The following is a 19,198-nucleotide window of genomic DNA, read 5'->3' on the forward strand; positions in this document are numbered from 1 at the left end:
TGTCCGTAGACTATGTTTAAGGTCAGGCTATTATAGGACGGGCGGAGTTTGCTATTCTTAGGCCTCAGCTGGTCTCTTAGACCAAAACAAATGAAGACATTACTTGTCATTCTTTGTTATGGTTAAATATATTCTCATTTAGGAATTAAAATTAAATTTGTTTGCTGATGAGAATGTTGCTGATGTTAAACAAATTGTCTATGAAGAACTGTCAGAGAACTGTGAAAGACAATGTGGTTTTCTCCAAGGGATTGTAAGCTTTGCTTGTCTGATGTTGTGTTTTTCCAAACCAAACATGTTAATGATATTACACTTGAGACACAATTGAATTTATCTTGGATTTCCTCTCTGTGTATTTTTAGCTTGTCTACTCCCATTTTCTCTTGAACATTAAAGCATGCCTTTGCTTTGGGTTAGTATTGACCCTCTTGGGTTAGTTGGGACCCTGAAAGGCAGGTGGGAATGCTGAACGTAGAGACATCTGTTTTGTTTTATTCCTCATTTCATTCAAGCACAAGGAAGTACAACCTGTATCATAGAGCGAGGTGAACAGATGACTTCGGCTTGTGTATTAACTAAAGTAGTCATCTTGTCTGATCAGAGCCAAGCACCATTGCTATAGTTAATGCTTCGGGTTGAAACTGTGATTGAATTAATTCCACTGGATCTCCTTCCTTCCTTATTCCTATTAACTATCTTTTCTTCCATTTATTATTTACTCTTTGTTTTGTGTATGTTGCAGCATTATTGGAGAAGTATGAAAACAATGCTCTCATTTATAACCAAACTTGAGATACATGCAAACACCATGCCCATTTCCCAGTGGCTTCCTGGCTACTGTCACTATGGAAATGAGAGTGTGGGGGAAAAGCAGTCTTTGGCTTAATCTATCCACCCTGTAGTGTGTGCTAGGATGCCTCTCTGGTGGGACATTAAAGTAGTTTATGGAGCGCACAGATTGGCCAAATAATGGAACCCAGTCTTGAATTTATGCTGAGAGCGCAATCTAGAACTGTCAAGCCTAGGATTGACTTTGTCATTGAAAGTGTTCTATTGTGCGTCTTATTCTGGCTATGAACAATTCACTTAGACATGTAAGGTGACATAACCCCTAAATGACACAAAAGCAAATTGTGTTTTTTTTGGTATCTTGTTTATCTTCTATATTATGATGCATGTTGTTTACATCTTGGTGTGACAATCTGTCATGTTGAGCAGAAATTGTATGTGCAGTAGTACTTGCCTTAAAGCACACCTAGTCTAGTGTGTGTTTGTGTGAGTACAGCACAGTACAGTTATCATAACCTGGGCATTGTGTCAGTGTGGACTCTCCCCTGTCATTACCTACCGCATGTGGGGTATCCATCATTTGTTTATCCTGTGATTCATCTTGTTTTCCATCTGAACTTTGATCATTGAGTGTCTGAAAGACTCCAATCAGGTGTGCAGAGTGACATCATGTCTTTCTGAAGTTTGTCAGAACCTTCATAGAAACTGGTTGTTATTTTAAATACTGTTACCAAATGCTGTTCATACTAGAGATGCAATGATACTCAATTTCTCCACCGATACGCTAGCCAATTAATCTGAGTGATATCTGCCGATACTGATTCAGAAGATTAAATTAACATTTGTTAACTTTCTGAATGTTATTAATTAATATACTGGCTATTTTAATTTGAAAAAAAAAACTGGTGAACATTTTCTATATACAGAGCACAAATTCATTGCATTTTCCTGTCCTCTTTTGATTGATAGTATAAAGCGGCCCTGACCATCGGCGATACACTATAGGCCAATAGTGTGGAGAATTGCTTTTATTATTATTGATTTTTAGCGATGGAACCATATTATTGATATTGTGTTATCAAAATAGCTACATTTTCTCAATATTATCATGGTCACATGATACAACAGGTCTTCCGGGCCTAACATAGAGAATGTTAGAAAAAAGAACAGATGTTACCCTATAGGTCCAAAATTACTTGCATGAGGTATAAAAATTTGATTAACAACAATTAATGTGTTACCTTTATAACTTCGGAGCTGCTGTGCTGTGTATATTCAATCGTTGGTTAAATTTTTTTTTTATATTACAACTGTAAATAATAGCCTAAACCACAAAAGAGAAGCATCGCTTTAAAAACTTGCCATTAAAATCGAACTGTTTATGTTAGGCTTTTGTGTTTTATGCTTTGTGTAATTAATTGAACATTATCTGTAGACATCACAAATAGTGAAACCTAGCATTTAATTTAAATTAATCAGACACACACTCAAAATAAATGTTTAATTCATATGTTATATGAACCCTCTTGCTTGCGCGGCAGTAGTTTTTTCCCCCAAGACGCCCTTGAACGGAAGACAGTAATTTATGATTGGACTGGAGTGCATATGGTCACACACCATATGCACTCCAGTAAATGTAACCAGCAAATAAATAAAATTAAATACTGAAGCGTCTGAAAAACAACAGACAAAGTTTGTTTTACTCACATTAGGTTATTTGGAACTCCGAGCATTGTAAAACACAAATCGCGACCGTCTGAACTAAAACTGCTCATCTTTTTTTCCGGGATCCTAACTACCGTTACCTCTCTACTTCTAGCGGGGCAGGAAAAAAACACCCAGTGCACAAAATCAACATTACGTACCCATTTCTGTGAGCTACAATACAAAAACATGCAGTGATGACGGTGATGATCTTAACACTGCGGTTGGCATATCATTACTGCGGTGATGCGTTTACCATCACAGCCCTAATCTCTAGTTAATACCCATTTTCATTCAACTGTTGGAATAGTTTAATTTTCATGCATGTTTTGTCCAGTTATTTGTAATTATATGTTTTCTATTAAAATCTGAAGTAATTGAAAATCCGTGGCTTAGGTTCACGGAAGCATTGAAGATCATACAAAATTACAATGGAAATAAAACATTGGTTGTAAAACGTTCAACTCTTAAGTGTGTTTGGAGTAGGCCTCTGGGTTAAAAGGTTTTTCTAGCTGTGTTGTCAAGTAACAAGTGGAAAACTTGAAGATTTGAAGACTGAAGATTTAAATGTGTTTCAGAATCATGATAGGATTACAGTTCTGTGTGTGTTGGACACTTCACATCTAACTCTCATTAGTGAGATGCCTAATCTCTCTCTCTCTCTGTCTCTCTCTCTCTGTCTCTCTCTCTCTCTCTCTCAGGCATTTAGAGATGAGCTGGAGGGACTGATCCAGGAACAGATGAACAAGGGGAATGACCCAGCAGGACTGCTTGCCCTACGGCAGATCGCAGATTTCTTCATGACCACCTCTGTGGCGGGTTTCTCCACCTCCCCCCTTAGTAAGTATCAGCATGGCTTCATAGACTGCAGACTTTCCTTCAGTCCTACAATTTCCCAGACTGCACGTCTCTTCCACCTGTCCAGAGTTGCTTAATAAGGGCCGTTCCCATAAACAGACAATTGATTGAAAGACATAATTCTATCCAAATCAGAAGTCTTTGCATTCTTTTCTCTCACATCCTCATCAACCCGTTCTGCCCTCCTCACATGTCTGTTTTCTCTCTGCTGTGCTATGCGGAACAAATCAGTGAAATCTCTGGAAGGCCTTTTGGTATTTACAGTATTCTCACAGAGTCTGGGTCAAAACATCATAGATCAGAGCTTTACAGGGTGAAGTATTTATGAAAACAGGACTTTCCTTGTTTCTATTTAAATTGGAGCAAATCGAATGCTTGCATTGATGTTTTGGGTTGATTTGCAATGACAATGTAAACAAAGCTATAGGTTATGGAATACAGAAATGTTTATTCATGTAGAGTCGTATGTTAAGTGGAGCTCTTGAATGAATCCTGGTGTGTTTATTCAACTGTACTACCAAAACATACATTAGACTTTAACTACAGTCTGTGTTTTTTCCAGCTGTGTAGAGCTGATTGTATTAATTGGCGTCTGCTTTTATGTATAAATGAATTGAGTTTTATTGCTGTTTTTTGTAAATTTGCTTATTTATTCAGCCAGAATCTTTAAGGGTCGTTAATAAACTACAGTAAAGAGATTACTAAATGATCTCGTTTTCCAGTATTTCGTTGTATAAACCTAATTAAACTATATAATTTAGGCACATCAGAGACTTCCTGAGATTATTGTCTGTTATTGTGAGTCCGAATTCGATTAGCATCAATGAGTAGATATACACAGCAGAGGTCACCCTAACAGAAAATTCTCTGTCATTGATAAAAAGATTTTTACCAGTGATGGAAAAATCTGAAGGCCGTCCGTAATTTTGACAATAGGGGCTATTTGTATTTCCATGTTTTGTAATTTTCTTTCATTAGAACGTAATCGTAGGCTGCCACCCCTGCCATTAGCTTCCTTACTGTCACGGTTTCCCCATAATGGGTACAAAAGTTTAAGGTCAAATTAAACCTAGGCAAAAGAAAGTCTGAAAAAAAATTCAATGCCTGAATATTTATTCAAAAAGCCACTTTTAACAGGGTGGACTGTTGCCTAAAAATATAATATCATGAAAAACGGGCTGAAGGGACAATCTTCATCCCCAAAAGAGAAAGATAATGTACATTGGGAAAATATACAATAACAAAAGAATCATCCCCAAAAACAGGGGAAGACAAAAACATTCCTAACATCAAAAATCAGGTTCCAAAAGGCAAAGAACAGCCTTAACAAAAACAACTTCCCCGTCAGAAACATGGCACAAAATTCCCCAAAGAAAGAAACTAGAAAAATACCTGTAGCAATAGGGCCACCTCTACCCCGCATCAAACAATCCCAAAAACCCATAACAAAGACACACGCATTTATAGTGGTGGCCAGCACCATTTTCTCCTTGGGGAGGGACATTACCTTGCGACACATTTAACAAAGTTTCCTATAAGTATCAAATTCGAAGTAAACATTTCATAAACAAGCAATACTCCATTATCATATGCAGAGGGAAACCCGTGAAAAGGGATTGTATCAGGAGCAACTCTGCCGCATTGTCCCTGAACACCCATTCTCAATTACCAATGGTATGATCCTTTAGATGGAGCCAAAACTCCCTCCACTGTTTTCCTTTGTTTTACAATCAGTGCTGCAACAGGACAACAGACATTTGACAATTCCTCCATTTCATTACAAACAATAAACTTAAACTTGTCGTGTGCGTGCATGCATTCATGCGTGTCCAAAGAACAAGCCAAATTAACTGTGTGGTCATTCCGTGACCATCACACTTAAAATGTCTGGTCCTTTTTGGAGAACGGCGCGCGCGGTCAGCAGAGACTCGCGTTCACGTGTGGTGGTGCGGTGTTAACAAAGTTTTTCCTTCAGAAAAACAACTAGTGAGTTTTTGGATAAACATTTGCCTTCAGTTTCTGAGAGAATTTCTCTCGGCGCTGTTCAGTGAGCGGCAGAAGCAGCACATTCATGACCAAACAATGAGTACAAATTAAAATAGAGAAACATTAAACATATAAATAAATTTAAACAACAATGGTTTTATTGCGCATTCACTTGTTTACTCTCTTAACTTACTGTACTTTATTACAAGTATAGCGTGATGATGCCACCTCACACCTTGACGGGTAATAACAGATTATGACTTATTGTTTACGAGCCTGTCCATCAAAATGACAGACCATAAAAAAGACTAGCGCAACCTCTGGTACACAGCAGTTTTATGTCCATGAGAACATAAGATCTCTTGTTGTAGTATTAATTGTTTGACTGTTTACACAGGTTTGGGAATGGTGACTCCAATAAACGACATATTTGGGGTGGAGTCTAGTACTATGGTGAAGGGAGAGAAACAGATCCGCGGTAAACTGGCCAGCCTCTACAGACTCGTGGACCTGTTCAGTTGGGCCCACTTCACAAGCTGTTACGTTACAGTAAGTCGATGGGTTTTGTGACCATCTTAAATCTACTCAAATGTCAGTCCCTTTATTCGTTTTTTAACAAATATGAAGAGCAAAGTGTATTTCTGGAGGGACGTTTCCAGACATAATGTTAATAATGTTGTTCCAAAGAAAAACGCAGCTGCCTCTGGTTATTTGTGTATCATAGGTTTTGTGTGTTGGTAGGTTCGTGTCAGTAAGGAGCAGGATCATATCCTCATCATCCCCAGAGGACTGTCCTTCGCCGAGGCCTCTGCGTCCAATCTGGTAAGGAACTGCCTGTCTTGCATTATCATCATGGCAGAGTCTGATAGCAGCTCTGGAAACAGCCACAGGGCTGCTGGGGTCACTTTGTGCATTGGCCTTTCTCTGAACTGTCATTCCAGGAAGACTGATTTGTTATAGGCTGTTGTGATTTTCAGGGTAAATAGTGTAATAAATCTTTTGTTTGTTTTTAGCGCTTTAGGTTATATTTTTGGCTTTGGTGGTGAAACAGCTTTGTTAACCATATATGATTTTAATATTGCCCAGAGCTTTATACAAATCCAAATAAGTGTTTTCAGGTTTGTGTGTGTTGCTGTTTTGATTGTGAGTTTTTTTTCTGTACCAGGCACAAAGGGAAAGTGTTGGCAGACCTTGACTGAGCTCTTGCCAATGTTTGACATCTGCTTAATCAGCCATTTATTTCTTTGAAATCTCAGAGTTCAGTCTCCAGTGTGTTTGCGTCAGCTGTTGGCCTTCAATCATTTGCGTATAAGTGCAGTGGTGCGAGTTATGATCTAGAGGTGTCAATCTAGGTTGCCAATTGGTCTGTCTGCACTTGTTTAGACTGGATCTGAAACCAAAACAGATTCCAAACTCCTTAGTCAGCCTATAATGTCCGTAGCATCCTTGAACATAGGGCTGGCCAATATAGGTACAAAACGTATCATCGATATAATGTTTCATTTCATTCAATATTGATAATTATTGATACATTTTAACAGACTTTATTAAGACCAGTAAATGAGGTTTGAATTTTACCATTGTATTGATCCAGTGACTGCGTATGGTTTGTTTAGGCGACCAAACTTCAGGTCTATGTTAACTTCTGAGTGTTATATCGAAACATTTTCTATCGTTATTACTAAAGTTGTATCATTGATGCATATCGTAATCGATTTATCGCCCAACCCTACTTAAACATTACACAGTTTGTGTCTTGTGTCTAAATTGTGTCTTACTGGTTAGCTGCTGCCAAAACAGTTGGAAAAGAAACTTGCTGAACAAGGTAAAGGTTCATTGGATAATTTTTATAGCAAGCTACCTGAATTACAACATATTCGGTGAAATGACACATTTGACATCTGTACTCCTTTGAAGTACTCAGGTTGGCAAATCAATGAGAGAATTAAGAATGCATGTTAATGATGTACAGCGGGACCACATGCTTGCAATGTGTCTGGATTCTTGTATATGCATGTGTTCTGTTTGTCACTTCATGTTGGGGTTTCACTTCTGAAGGTTTTTTGGCGTAATCCGTTTTGACAAGTTGCTCGTGGCGGTTGCTGTTATAACAAATTCCTGCCAGTCAGGGGATTAATGCTGGAATTCATTTGTGACACGCGTTTTTCCTTTTGCCTGCAGTATGAATGAATCAATAAAAGAAACGCCCGAGGCGCGCAACAGTTCCTGCAATTGACTTGTGTGCGTTCTTGTGCTGCATTTAATGCGCCACTACCATGTTGTGTTTCAAGCAACTAGATTTGCTGATGCACTTTTAAGCTCTCTTTGTGCCATTTCTTGAGAAACCGTACAACATTTTTGGTCCTGGCCTATTGGTTATGTTTTAGCGGTGGTAAGTTATGTTTTGTCATTTAGTACAGCTACAATACAGGTTTGTTCAGTTCTTTTTGTGTGTGATGTGTGAGCCTGTGTGTTGTAGAAAGGGAGGCTGAGATAAAGACGGATCGGTTTTGCCTAGTCGGAACATACGGGCTGTTTTTACCTCAGCTGTGTGTTTGATATCTCCGAGCTTTATCTGACCGTGTCTGCAACACAGTGTCGTCTGTGGGCGTGGCGGGTGGGTTTGGTGCCCGCTGGAATGAGGCCAGCAATCTGGGTCAATTTTATTAACCCTTCCGTAACTTACCATCTCTTCTAAACTCCTTTATTCTCTAAGCATGTAACAAGGCCAAGCAAATGTCAGATTTGTTATTTTCAATAGAAAGTATGAGTAATGCTAAAGTCACTGTTTTGGGTTCTGCGTCGCTATGCTACTGGTTGTTCTGTTGCTTTGCTTTGCTATACAGTTGCAAAAGTGTTTTTGGTGTTAACTAGCTGGTTTCACAATGACCAGTCGGCACCATTTTATGTCCAATGCACATATTTTGTGGGTGACTTGCACACTAAAGTCTGTTTGTTCCCAAATCCGTTAAAGCAACAGTAATAGTGATCCTTGCCTAGCAGACATAAGTTATTAAAATTGCGTAATTTGGCCTGAGATCGCAGTTTTATGAAGCAACTCCTATAAACGGATCCAAGTGAACATGTAATAGGAAACTAAGTTGCGATCGAATCTGGGCACTGGTTTTCACTTGCAGCCTGTTTCATGGTTCAGCCTATTGCGAAAATCAATGCTTGACAGTCCATTATCTCACATGTAATAGAAAATGTCATTTGTTTTTGCAGTGGCTTTTTTAAGCAAAGGCGAATGAGAGGACAGGGAACATTTTTAAATTAAAACCACACCCAAGTACTAATACAAATGTATTACTCTTGGATTTACTCTATCCTTGCCATTTATTACTTGATAAACCGAAGACTAAAGCGCTCCAAATAAATCGAGAGAGATCGAGCTATGATACCTGTGACTTCTAAACATTCTTCTCTAATCTGCATCTCTTAAGGAGTCTTGTTTTAACCAGTTTTGCAGTTTGTTACAGTTTGTTTTGGTGTCCGATCACATGTTTGTGACCTTTGGTGTCGCAGCGAGTATGGATTTCAGTTTGGCCTTGTTAGAGCAGCTGCGGTACAGTTTGTATTTTTGGCTGGGACGCAGCATCGACAGGCATCTGAGGGGCGTCATGTGTGGCCCATTGTGATGCAACTCAATATTCAATCACAGTTCTATGGGAATTACAATGCACCAGCACCTCTGTCTCTGACACAGACAGAACAATTGATCCAGTGATGTTTTCACATAGGATTTATCATGCACAACTAATGATTGATGAATCATTTAAAGAGATAAATGTGTGTCTGTTTATAGACATGGCTAAAACTTCCTGGTTTTCTTTTCCCCACCGTTGATTCTAATTTGTGGAGGTTAGTAGGAATTTGACTGTTTAATGAACATTAATCGAATCATCCACTCATTTCTGAGGATGTTTTCCTTCCAGTTAGGTAAAGAATGTCCTTTTTTTGGGGGAAATGAGCAGCGGTTGTGTTTTTTCTGCTTAAATGTTATAATGATGTCTGTTGTTTGTTTGAATTTATAAAAATGGCACGCATTTATCAGAATTAGAAAACATTATTGAAATAGTTTTAGATGAATTGTTTGACGGTTCTCCAGTCAAACTCCATTATGCAAATATATGACTTCTTCTCTTTTCATCTCCTTTCAGGTAAAGGTGAACATACTTGGCGATGTTGTGGATCAGGGCTCCACCAACCTGCAGGTTGACTCAGCCGGCTTCAGCCCGCACGCTGCCATCTACTCGATGAGACCGGACGTGCGCTGCATCATTCACATACGCACCCCAGCCACCGCTGCTGTAAGCATCCACCCACTGCATGCTGGGAAATGTAGTTTAATGCTCAAAGACTCTCTATCTGCAGTATCACACACTATTCATATTGCATTATGGCTGAAATTAGTTTTTTGTTTTTAATCGCACATTTACTTTTTATTAAGCATTGAATACTTGAATTTATTTGAGTAACTCAAAAATGTTAAAGCTACGTGCCTCCGTGTGTAATGTATAAGTAACAAGGTTATTGGTATGCCTAGTTAAAATCTTTCTGTTTTACTTTGTGCAATGATTTCTGCATTCATCTTTTTCTTTCATGTTAGGTGTCATCTATGAAGTGCGGTCTTCTGCCCATCTCTCAGGAGGCTCTTATCCTGGGAGACATCGCCTACTGCAACTATCAGGGTAGCCTGGATGAACAGGAAGAGCGCATGGAGCTCCAGAAAGCACTCGGACCGTCAGCCAAGGTAAACAGCAAACACTTGACGCTTAGAAGTGCATATTCTCTAGAATGCAAAGTTCAAGGTCTCCATTAAGGGCTCCATGTCCTGTTATGTCTTACCGATGCCCCATGTGTCTGTTGTGTGTGTTGCAGCTCTTGGTGTTAAGGAATCATGGAGTTGTTGCTCTCGGGGAGACAATTGAAGAGGCCTTTCACTATATTTACAACGCTCAGTTTGCCTGTGAAATTCAGGTAAAGCGCACTGGGAAAATATGACCAGGCCTAGATCACATTTACCACTGTAAGACACTTTCCAATCAATGTTGTGACATCACAGCTGTCAGGTGTTTTTTATTTCTCATTCCCAAGGTCTCCGTGTGAGTTTTTAAACACACGTGGCTGACAGGAGTAAGATTATAAAAGGATGTTTCTGATGGTTTGTTAAACAAAAAACTTTTTTATTTAACATTGCCATAAAGCAAACAAAATCTAAACTTCAAAGCCTGAAAATACATCGCTAAACTGACCGATTTAAAACTGGTCTTGAATTCTGTCGGATCTGTGTGTCAGATTTCTAGGAATAGAAAGTGCCTCACTCTCTTTTTCTCTCTTTCTGTTTGCAGGTGAATGCAATCTCGTGTGCAGGTGGAGTGGAGAACCTGATCGTGTTAGATCTGGAGAACTTTAAAGCCCGTACGCACGGTGTGGCTGAAGCTGGGGTCAACATGGGCTCGCAGAACAAATGGAAAGTGGGAGAGCTGGAGTTTGAGTCACTCATGCGAATGCTGGACAACCTGGTATGTATTGGTGTTGAGGTATTCAACTGATCCATGTGAACATCAAGCACATGTTCTTCAATGCTCAGTGAGCAGTTGTAACCTCTCAAAATGGGTGTATTTACAACATCCACCAGCAGCTCGGCACCCAGCAACTCAATGTCTTGAACGCATCTTCCCCGGTGCACTTAGTCCAGGGTGGCAGTGGCACTTCATCTACAGTGCTGCTTTCTGTGTGTGTGCAGCAAATGCACTTTTAAGAGTTTTCTGTCAGAGACAACGTGATTTAGTGTGTTAAGTTGCGGTTTGGTGTAGCACTTTAACTTGTGTCTAAGAACCGGAAGGTTATCGGTTCGATCAACTCAAGAAACCGCCATTATCGTGCTACTGTAAGTCACTTAAGCATCTGCTAAATGAATACATATCGTCTTAAGAAAGAGGAATCGTCAGAGTGGAAAAACGTTCCTTTCCTGTTAAGCAGACGTTTTGGCGTTTCAGACAAAAGACACCAGACGAAACCAAGTAGTTGGTTGAACGCTTTTGCCAAGACTCCCTTCTCTCCTCTCTGCTCCTTCTCTTATTCGGCAGCTATGTCGACGTTTTCTCGCTTTTTCCCTGTGAGATCGTGTAGAATGCAGGCATGTGGAAAGTCTGTTTTCTTAGCCCAGGCTGAAGAATGGAGTGATGTGAAAGAGGACTGAACTCTGGAAAGGATAATGATACAGTGTGTCATTCAGCGGGCTGCAGTGGACTGATATATATTCCTGCTCGGGCTCGGATACGGTTACTTTACAGTTTAAAATGTGCATATACCATCTTTGGTCCTTCTAATACGTTTTGTAAACGTAGCTCATAACTACATACACCAATTCAGACGTTTGAAATATTCATTGATCTCATTCACAAAGGCTGTAGAGTCAGTCGTTTTTTTTAAAACAGTAATTGAATGATATAAGGATGGGTCACATCCTCTCTATTATGTTGCTGTCACCTGAGGATGAACTGGATGTACTTGATGTAGCCGATTGTTTTATATCAATCAGATGACGGCTTGTATTATAATGTTGTACAAAATAATCAAGTTTGGGAGATAGGAAAAGTCATTTGTAATATAATTTAGTTTGAGCTAGTATTTTAGTGCACTTTAATAGTTGTTTTTTGCCTTTATACACAGCCCACTTGTTTATTGATGCCAACATAGTTTATCCTTTTATAAACCTTTTCTGTTTATAAAGCATTTTTTTATGAATCGGAAACCTCGGGCTGTGGTTGGTTAATTTTAACTTTTAATATTTACTTTTTAATTATATATCATTTAAATTGTTTCAGGGTTATAGAACAGGCTACACATACAGACACCCCATCGTGCGGGAGAAACCGCGACACAAGAGCGAAGTGGAGATTCCGGCGACAGTAACTGGGTTTATGTTCGACGACGATGACACTCCACGTTTCCCTCTGAAATTACTACAGCAGCGACAGCAGAGAGAGAAAACACGATGGCTCAATTCACCAAACTGCTATATGAAAGTGAATGTGGCGGAGGGGGCCATTGAAGAGAACGGACGCACCAAGACAATGGTGAGAATGACACACACAGTCTGTTACAATGAATTGTAAGTCAGAATCCTTTAGGGTTTAGGAAATTAGAAAGTTAAACAAAGACAGTATTAATGTTTTCTGTTTGAAGAGTTAAATGCTACGATCACTGCTAAAGTTTTTTATAAGTCAGTCCTTGGGTAGATTTTGAGTTACAAGAATGTGCTTGTCCCCCAGGAATTTTCGATGTTGTAGCTGCTGACAGCGTAACCCACAATTTTGTCATCACAGCTGAACCATTTCTCGAGTCTTTGCATATATAGTGTGAAAGATGTATAGCACCAGTGCATCTTCAAGTTTTATGTTTATTCTCTTCTGCCCTCTAGTGTTTTGTTTTAGGATTACAGCTGAACGTCACAAAAAAAATTCAAGTTTGGATCAATTCAAGTAAGCATTTGCTTATTATTATGTCTTTTTATTTTTATCTGCAGTGGATGAAGTCAGATGAGGGGAACAACGCAAGCGGGACTCCGATCTGCATTGAAGATCCCAACCAGTTTGTCCCTATGAACACAAACCCCACAGATGTCCTGGAGAAGAGAAATAAGGTATGCTGTATGTGCATAAAAGGGGTTATGAAAAGTAATTTAGTTATGTTTATTTGTAAAGCCGTGTGTGTGCCGATGGACTTTTAGATTTTTTTTACTAAATCTTGTCTGTGTTTTTTTTTAGATCAGAGAGCAGAACCGCTTTGACATGATGACAGCGGGCCCACAATCACAGCGACTGGCAGGAATTGTAGTGGAAAGACAGCCGGTGAGTGTCAGTGCATCATTGCACATAAACCCACTGTGAATCCCAGATGTGTCTCTAGGTGGCGCCAAATCATCAGTTGACACATAAGAGGCATCAAATTAAAGTTCTGTGGCTGAAAATGTCTCAGTATGTGTAGAAAAGACCCCTTATGTTACCCCAGAGTCTTTTTTTGCTCTGCTTTCTTTCATTTTGATGAAGGAGCAGTTGCCGGTGAAGTCGAGCACAGTTGTCAGTTGTTTATGCATGGGCTGGGCAGTATTGTGTATATTGAAATGTATTTGAAATATATAATCCGATAGAGACGGCGCTGTGCCATTTAGTCAGGGCTTAGTAATGTGTTGTTCATCAATAACTATTTTCTTTTTTACAATCTTTGTTGAATGTCTAGAGATTGATTTTAATATCTAACAATATTGTGATATGTCGTGGCATGAGTATGTGTGTCTCTCTTTATGCTCATGATAGGTATAGTATTTCATTTGTTTAATGAAAAATGTCAGTGTTACCATTGTCTACAAAAGTTTTGAATTAGAGAATCTGGCATATTATAATGGATTGGCATGGACAATATTGAATGGTTTGTTTGAGCACAAGTTTGACATTTCGTGAGTTGTTTTTTCTGTGTGACTCACTTCGTAGCAGATGCACTGAGATGTTACTGCAGTCTTATTTTGTGTTCTCTGTTCTGCCCACACACGCACATGTGCAGCCGTACACAGGCAATGATGAAGAACAGACCGCCCCTCTCCCTCCAAACCCCTTCAGCGAGCCCAGCGAGAAAGACCTGGCGGATTACCGGAAACGAGTGGAACGGCATCATCTCAGCCTAGACGGTAAAACACACTCGCAGATCTGCCTTGCCTTTCACACACACATTCAAACTAATAAATGAACGGCATGCATGACCCCCCTTTCTTTCATGAACAGCATTTCCTGTTAGTCACACTTAAACACAACCCAGTCAATGCTAACGAGATAACTCAACGCTCCTTACGGCAAAAATCAATAGCGTTGAGACAGACATGTGCACATGTGTTGAACTAACATACAGAGATGGATGACCTGTCTGTGTAATTTGACAGCTTGTTTGCATGTCTTCCTCTAATCTGTCTACTTCTCTAACGTGTGTCCGTGTGTCTGTCTGTTCACTAACTAACTCGCGGCTGCAGATGATGAACAGCTCACATCAGACGATGCTTCCACGCTGTCTCAGTCTGTCTCCCAGACCCAATCTCCGCAAAACACACCGGCTAAAGAAGGTATAGCAGTCTGAATGCCAGCTGTCTTATTGACCCACAACTGTGATGTGTCATGTGTGTTACCAACTAATGCGTTCACGCTCCTAAACCATCTTAACTTGGTTTAAATTGCTCGGTCTGAACCTGAGAGCCTCACCTCCCCCAAAACCCCTTTCCTGTGACCCACGAATTGGTTTTTATATATTTGGCTTCAAATGGTTGTGCGTTTGGTATTTATATGAATATCGAAGTAGCGGTAGATGTTTATCACTTTAGGTACCAAATGCAACTATTTTCAACTATTAATCATGTTTTCCCTGTTTTTGTAAGTGTTGAAAATCATTCTTGCAGAATGTTACATCACTCTTTTGTCATAATGCCTTATTCATATACAATACGCAACATTATATTGCCATTTCAGACTTAAGAGCAGTTCCACAGGAAAATCTTAGAATAAGGCTCAGGATTAAAGCTGTTATAGACCCTTACATAAACTAAGATGAAGCCTTACTTAAACTGATATGTTTACACACGACAGGGATCGGGGTCTTGTCCGCTCTACATACAGTGGATTTACTAATGTGCTTTAATGTGTAAATGACTTCAGTTTAAATTGAAAAAAGGTAAATTTACCAATAAACAAACAAATTAATCAGCAAAGAAATGAAACAACAGAAATAATAACAAAATCGTATCTTCTTTCTCCTCATGAGTACTCTAGTGAGGCGTGAAACACGGTAGTGTTAGTGTGTCAGACTCTCGTGCCAAAGTCAGAGTGATCGTCCGTTCGAACCCTACTCTAGTTTTGTTTAGGAATGGCTGCACGTCTAAAATAATTATTTATCACTTAATTTCTGCATTGGCCTGTATTTATACATTTCTTTATTCATGTACCTGATTTACACGCTTTATTGCATCATTTCTTCTCCTCCATAGAAAACTACCATTTGTGCTTTGATGTAATACAAATACGCTGGCTGATTTAAGGATGATTGAGATATATTTTTATATATCTAATTCACTGCAAGGAAAAGTGGTACAGTATTAATATAAATGCTCAGGGAAATGACAAAATTCCACTCGGGTCTCCTGAAATCAAAGAACATCCGTATGAATTAATGCAGCCTCTTCACATACAGGATCCTCTATAAAAGCACAAATGACATTTTAGTCACTGAGATGGTCTCTGTGTGATCAAAATGCGTGCCATGAATGAATGAATGAGTTACACCACTAGCTCTTTAAAAAGGGGAGGGCATCAAAAGAGACTCTGGGTTTACCTAGGAAAACCTGCTACCGACCAGGTTAGATTCACAGAGTAAGTTACAATGCTTATTTTCTCTCAGTATAAGTTACCTCTCTTTTAGAAACAGGCTTGAGTTACCCTGCTTTCTCGGGTTTGACTTACCTTGCATTCTGAAACCGAAAACCCAGACCTTCCCTCATTTCAGGGTTGATAAACTCAGTTTTCACTAAACCTCCTTTCTGAAACAGGCCACAGGTGTTGTGTGAAATATAGAAACCGGGTGCATCTGGTTGCATCAATATGCTAGTTACCCAACTGGACGTATTACCTGATGATGATAGGACGGCAAACGGTGAACAGTAGAAGACAAATTAAACCTGTATACTTTACTTAAGTGTATGTCGTGACCGAAATCAAAAGCGACTTACCCGAAGCTAACTTTAATGAATCTGATGTGCGAATGTCTTTTTCTGTAAAAATCCTTCCAGTTTTTTTTTTAAAGATATTGTTGATTTTGCTATAGTGGGTCACAAAACAATAACACTAAATAAAATGAGTTCACAGTAACTGATCAGTTTCCTTTCTTCACTGTTTCTAATGCAGAAAACCACACCGGCGTTCTGCTAAACGGCAAAGACAACCACGGCGAAGACGAAGAGCTCATCAAGCGCATGAGCAAGCTGACCACAAGCATCGAAAGCGTGGAGATTTGCGTGCAGCCCGGCGAGAAGATCGAAGAAGCTCTGACGCCCGAGAGCTCTCCCTCCAAATCTCCTAACAAGAAGAAGAAAAAGTTCAGAACCCCCTCCTTCCTGAAGAAGAACAAGAAGAAAGAGAAGGTGGAAGCCTAGAGGAGAAAAGAGTTTCTCCACCCTGTGTGTCTGTTTGTAAAAGCGTTATGTTTTAAGTTGTCCTTTTATAACTTTATTTCGTTTTTCTTTCTTTTTAAAAGAACACGGTTGTTTAATTTTCAAAAGTAGCACATGGGTCGATTGGGGGGGCGAATAGATGGAGTTGAAATGGATTTGAAACAGGAGCAGCGAGCAAAACTCCTGGGGAAACTGGCTCGTCTCTTCTGACAGAAAAGACTGAAAACACTCCTCAATATTAATTTCAATGATGAGCCCATACTGCATTGTTTTTGTTTCATACTGTATGTTTATGAGATCTTTTATGAGCCCCTTTTCTAGCGCCGCATCATCTCTCATCGTGTTGGTTTGAATTGCGTTCTTTGTAGGTAGACTGTAGGTGTAATTTGTCACACTGCACAGAATCACACTGGAAACTGTTTTGGGATTATTTTAACAAGGTTTGTTTTATTGTTCCGTTTGTCGTCTATAGTTGTTAACGAAAGGATGCGGATTTAGCCAAGATCAGCAGCCACGACCTGCATGTGTGATGATAATCCTTTGTAGAGCAACTCCATTATCGTTCTTCGCCAAACGCAACATTTTAAAAGCAAAGCAATCACGTTTTAGTGACCTAAAATCTTGCATTTTGATTCGCTAATTCATCTCTTGATAGGTTTTTGTATTATCGAAACAAAATTTTGTTTTTATTCGTTCAGTTTTATACTCGTTTCTATACTTTAACAAGAAAGTAACCACAAAATCTTAAAGCATGTTTTAATAGAGTCAGAATTTATATAACGTAGCGGTGCCTGAATTCTATGTCGTGTTGTAGCTCGGATAACTAAACACATGTAACGAAAATATATGAAAACTGGAGTGATGTTTATTATATATATATGACTATATAATATTTTTGTGCTGCACTTTTTCATGTGGTATATAATTATATATATTATATAACAAAACAAATCTATGGATGATTTCAGCAGTTGAAGGAGATTTGAGAGAAGGAACGATGGAGGCTATGAAATATAAAACAATAGAAATGTTTAAGCGTAAAGCAAAAGGGTGGAGAAGGCAAACATATAAGGAAATATATATTTGTGTACTGTATTTTTGAAAAACATCTTGGGTCCCAAAGCATGTCAAGAACCGGTTTAATGGCTCTCTCTTGCAGGTTTGTTGGAATAAAATGAAAATCATCTCGACAACTTCATAGAGGTTTATTCTGGGCCTTTTGGTGGTTCTGGAGGAACCATCATTATCATTGTGATTCACTTATGACATTCACTTAAGTCACCCCATCGCCATACAGCAGGCCTGAAAAGCTCTCTGGGATGTCTTCGTTACTATGGTTACCTGAGAAATGGCATTCTAGAGTTTATTTTCTCTGAAACTGGACGTGGTTTCCTCATCTCGGTCAAATGTAAGCTGATTGCTGTGAGGTTGGGGGTAGTGCTTTTTCCCTCTCACGAGACCAAACGTACGCGAGTTTGTCCCCAAAGATAATCTCTTACCCTTTTAAGATTAGCAGGGAGCAGTTTGACCTCCGTTTGAACTCCAATGTGGTCGTCATATATCCAAAGAGGGCAGACAGCTCCTCCGAGCGTTATGTATCCCAGTGGGCAATGTGAAGTACTGGCTTGGGGATGAAGAGAGAGAGAGATGCTTCTAAGATGTGTAAATGGCATGTGGTTTTGAAGGCGGGCCAGGCGTGGATTAAAGCCGGACCGGATGTGAATTTAGGCAGAAATAACTGGGACGAGAGGGGAGATAAACTTGTTTTAGTGCTTTAAATTGAATTGCCATTTTTCTTTACGGTTCTGCCGCTTTTGATTTCATTTCCCACCGCGCACCATAGTTTCAGACGTTTAGTTTACAGAGTGTTATGCTTCACGCATTAACCGTTCTCAGCTCTAATAATGTGCATCACATTCTTACCCTTTTGAACAAAACCAGTATGTTTAGGTGGGTTTTAAAGCATGGTAGCTGGTTTGTGCTGGTTAAAGCTGGTCATGAGAGGTTTAGGACCAGCTTAGGAATCAGGACCAGCACAAACCAGCTACCATGCTTTAAAACCCAACTAACCAGCATATGCTTGTTTTTTTCAACATGGTATTTTCTTATCGCCATTGTTTTGCACCTTGTTTTACTAATGCCATGTTGTAGTCTCTGATTCAGAATGCTGATTTTACTTTGGCATGCAAGTTTGAGCCGAACCTATTTGTGACCTTTGAATTCGTATATAAATGGTTATGCTTTTAGATGTATTCCTAATCAGTGTAAATTCACAAATAAAAAACTATTTTAAGAATCAAACGATCAATACACATCTCATGTTTCTTACATTTCTGTCTACATGTAAGATCATTCATCACATTTCACGGTGCATGATCAATTTACTGTTTATGAAATGTGTGGAATAACTTTTTACGAAAGTTACTGATGTTAAATAGACATGCAGGACAGACGAGTTCGGCAAAATTTATATATTTTTTTTTCAAAATCAATATTTGCGTTCCATCGAAGCAAGAAATGAAATTTGTTTTCTTTGTAGGTGAATTGTTCCTTTACAAAACACGCTTGCTAAGCTGGTTTCTCTTTTTTGAAGAACAGACAGACAGCATTTAACTTGCTTTCAGTTTTGAGATACATCAAAGAAACCAC

At 39.2% G+C, this 19,198-nt stretch overlaps 1 protein-coding gene across 6 annotated transcripts in view; it reads left to right on the forward strand.

Moving 5' to 3' along the window:
- The window catches only part of add3a (adducin 3 (gamma) a), a 65,736-nt gene extending 46,886 nt beyond the window's left edge, over window positions 1-18,850 (forward strand). For 3 of the 6 annotated variants that reach the window (XM_079471571.1, XM_079471572.1, XM_079471570.1), the window contains 13 exons: window positions 3,195-3,333; window positions 5,735-5,886; window positions 6,079-6,159; window positions 9,498-9,647; window positions 9,947-10,090; window positions 10,219-10,317; window positions 10,689-10,862; window positions 12,171-12,422; window positions 12,872-12,988; window positions 13,113-13,196; window positions 13,906-14,029; window positions 14,366-14,455; window positions 16,284-18,850. In XM_079471571.1, the coding sequence (XP_079327697.1) occupies window positions 3,195-3,333; window positions 5,735-5,886; window positions 6,079-6,159; window positions 9,498-9,647; window positions 9,947-10,090; window positions 10,219-10,317; window positions 10,689-10,862; window positions 12,171-12,422; window positions 12,872-12,988; window positions 13,113-13,196; window positions 13,906-14,029; window positions 14,366-14,455; window positions 16,284-16,531 (1,854 nt within the window). In that variant the 3' untranslated portion in view covers window positions 16,532-18,850. The remainder of the gene's footprint in view (window positions 1-3,194; window positions 3,334-5,734; window positions 5,887-6,078; window positions 6,160-9,497; window positions 9,648-9,946; window positions 10,091-10,218; window positions 10,318-10,688; window positions 10,863-12,170; window positions 12,423-12,871; window positions 12,989-13,112; window positions 13,197-13,905; window positions 14,030-14,365; window positions 14,456-16,283) is intronic. The other 3 variants (XM_079471574.1, XM_079471575.1, XM_079471573.1) reach the window with 1 other exon arrangement.
- The last annotated feature ends 348 nt before the right edge of the window (window positions 18,851-19,198 follow it).

Source organism: Barbatula barbatula (genome assembly GCF_947034865.1).
Source record: "Barbatula barbatula genome assembly, chromosome: 13".
NCBI lineage: Eukaryota > Metazoa > Chordata > Actinopteri > Cypriniformes > Nemacheilidae > Barbatula > Barbatula barbatula.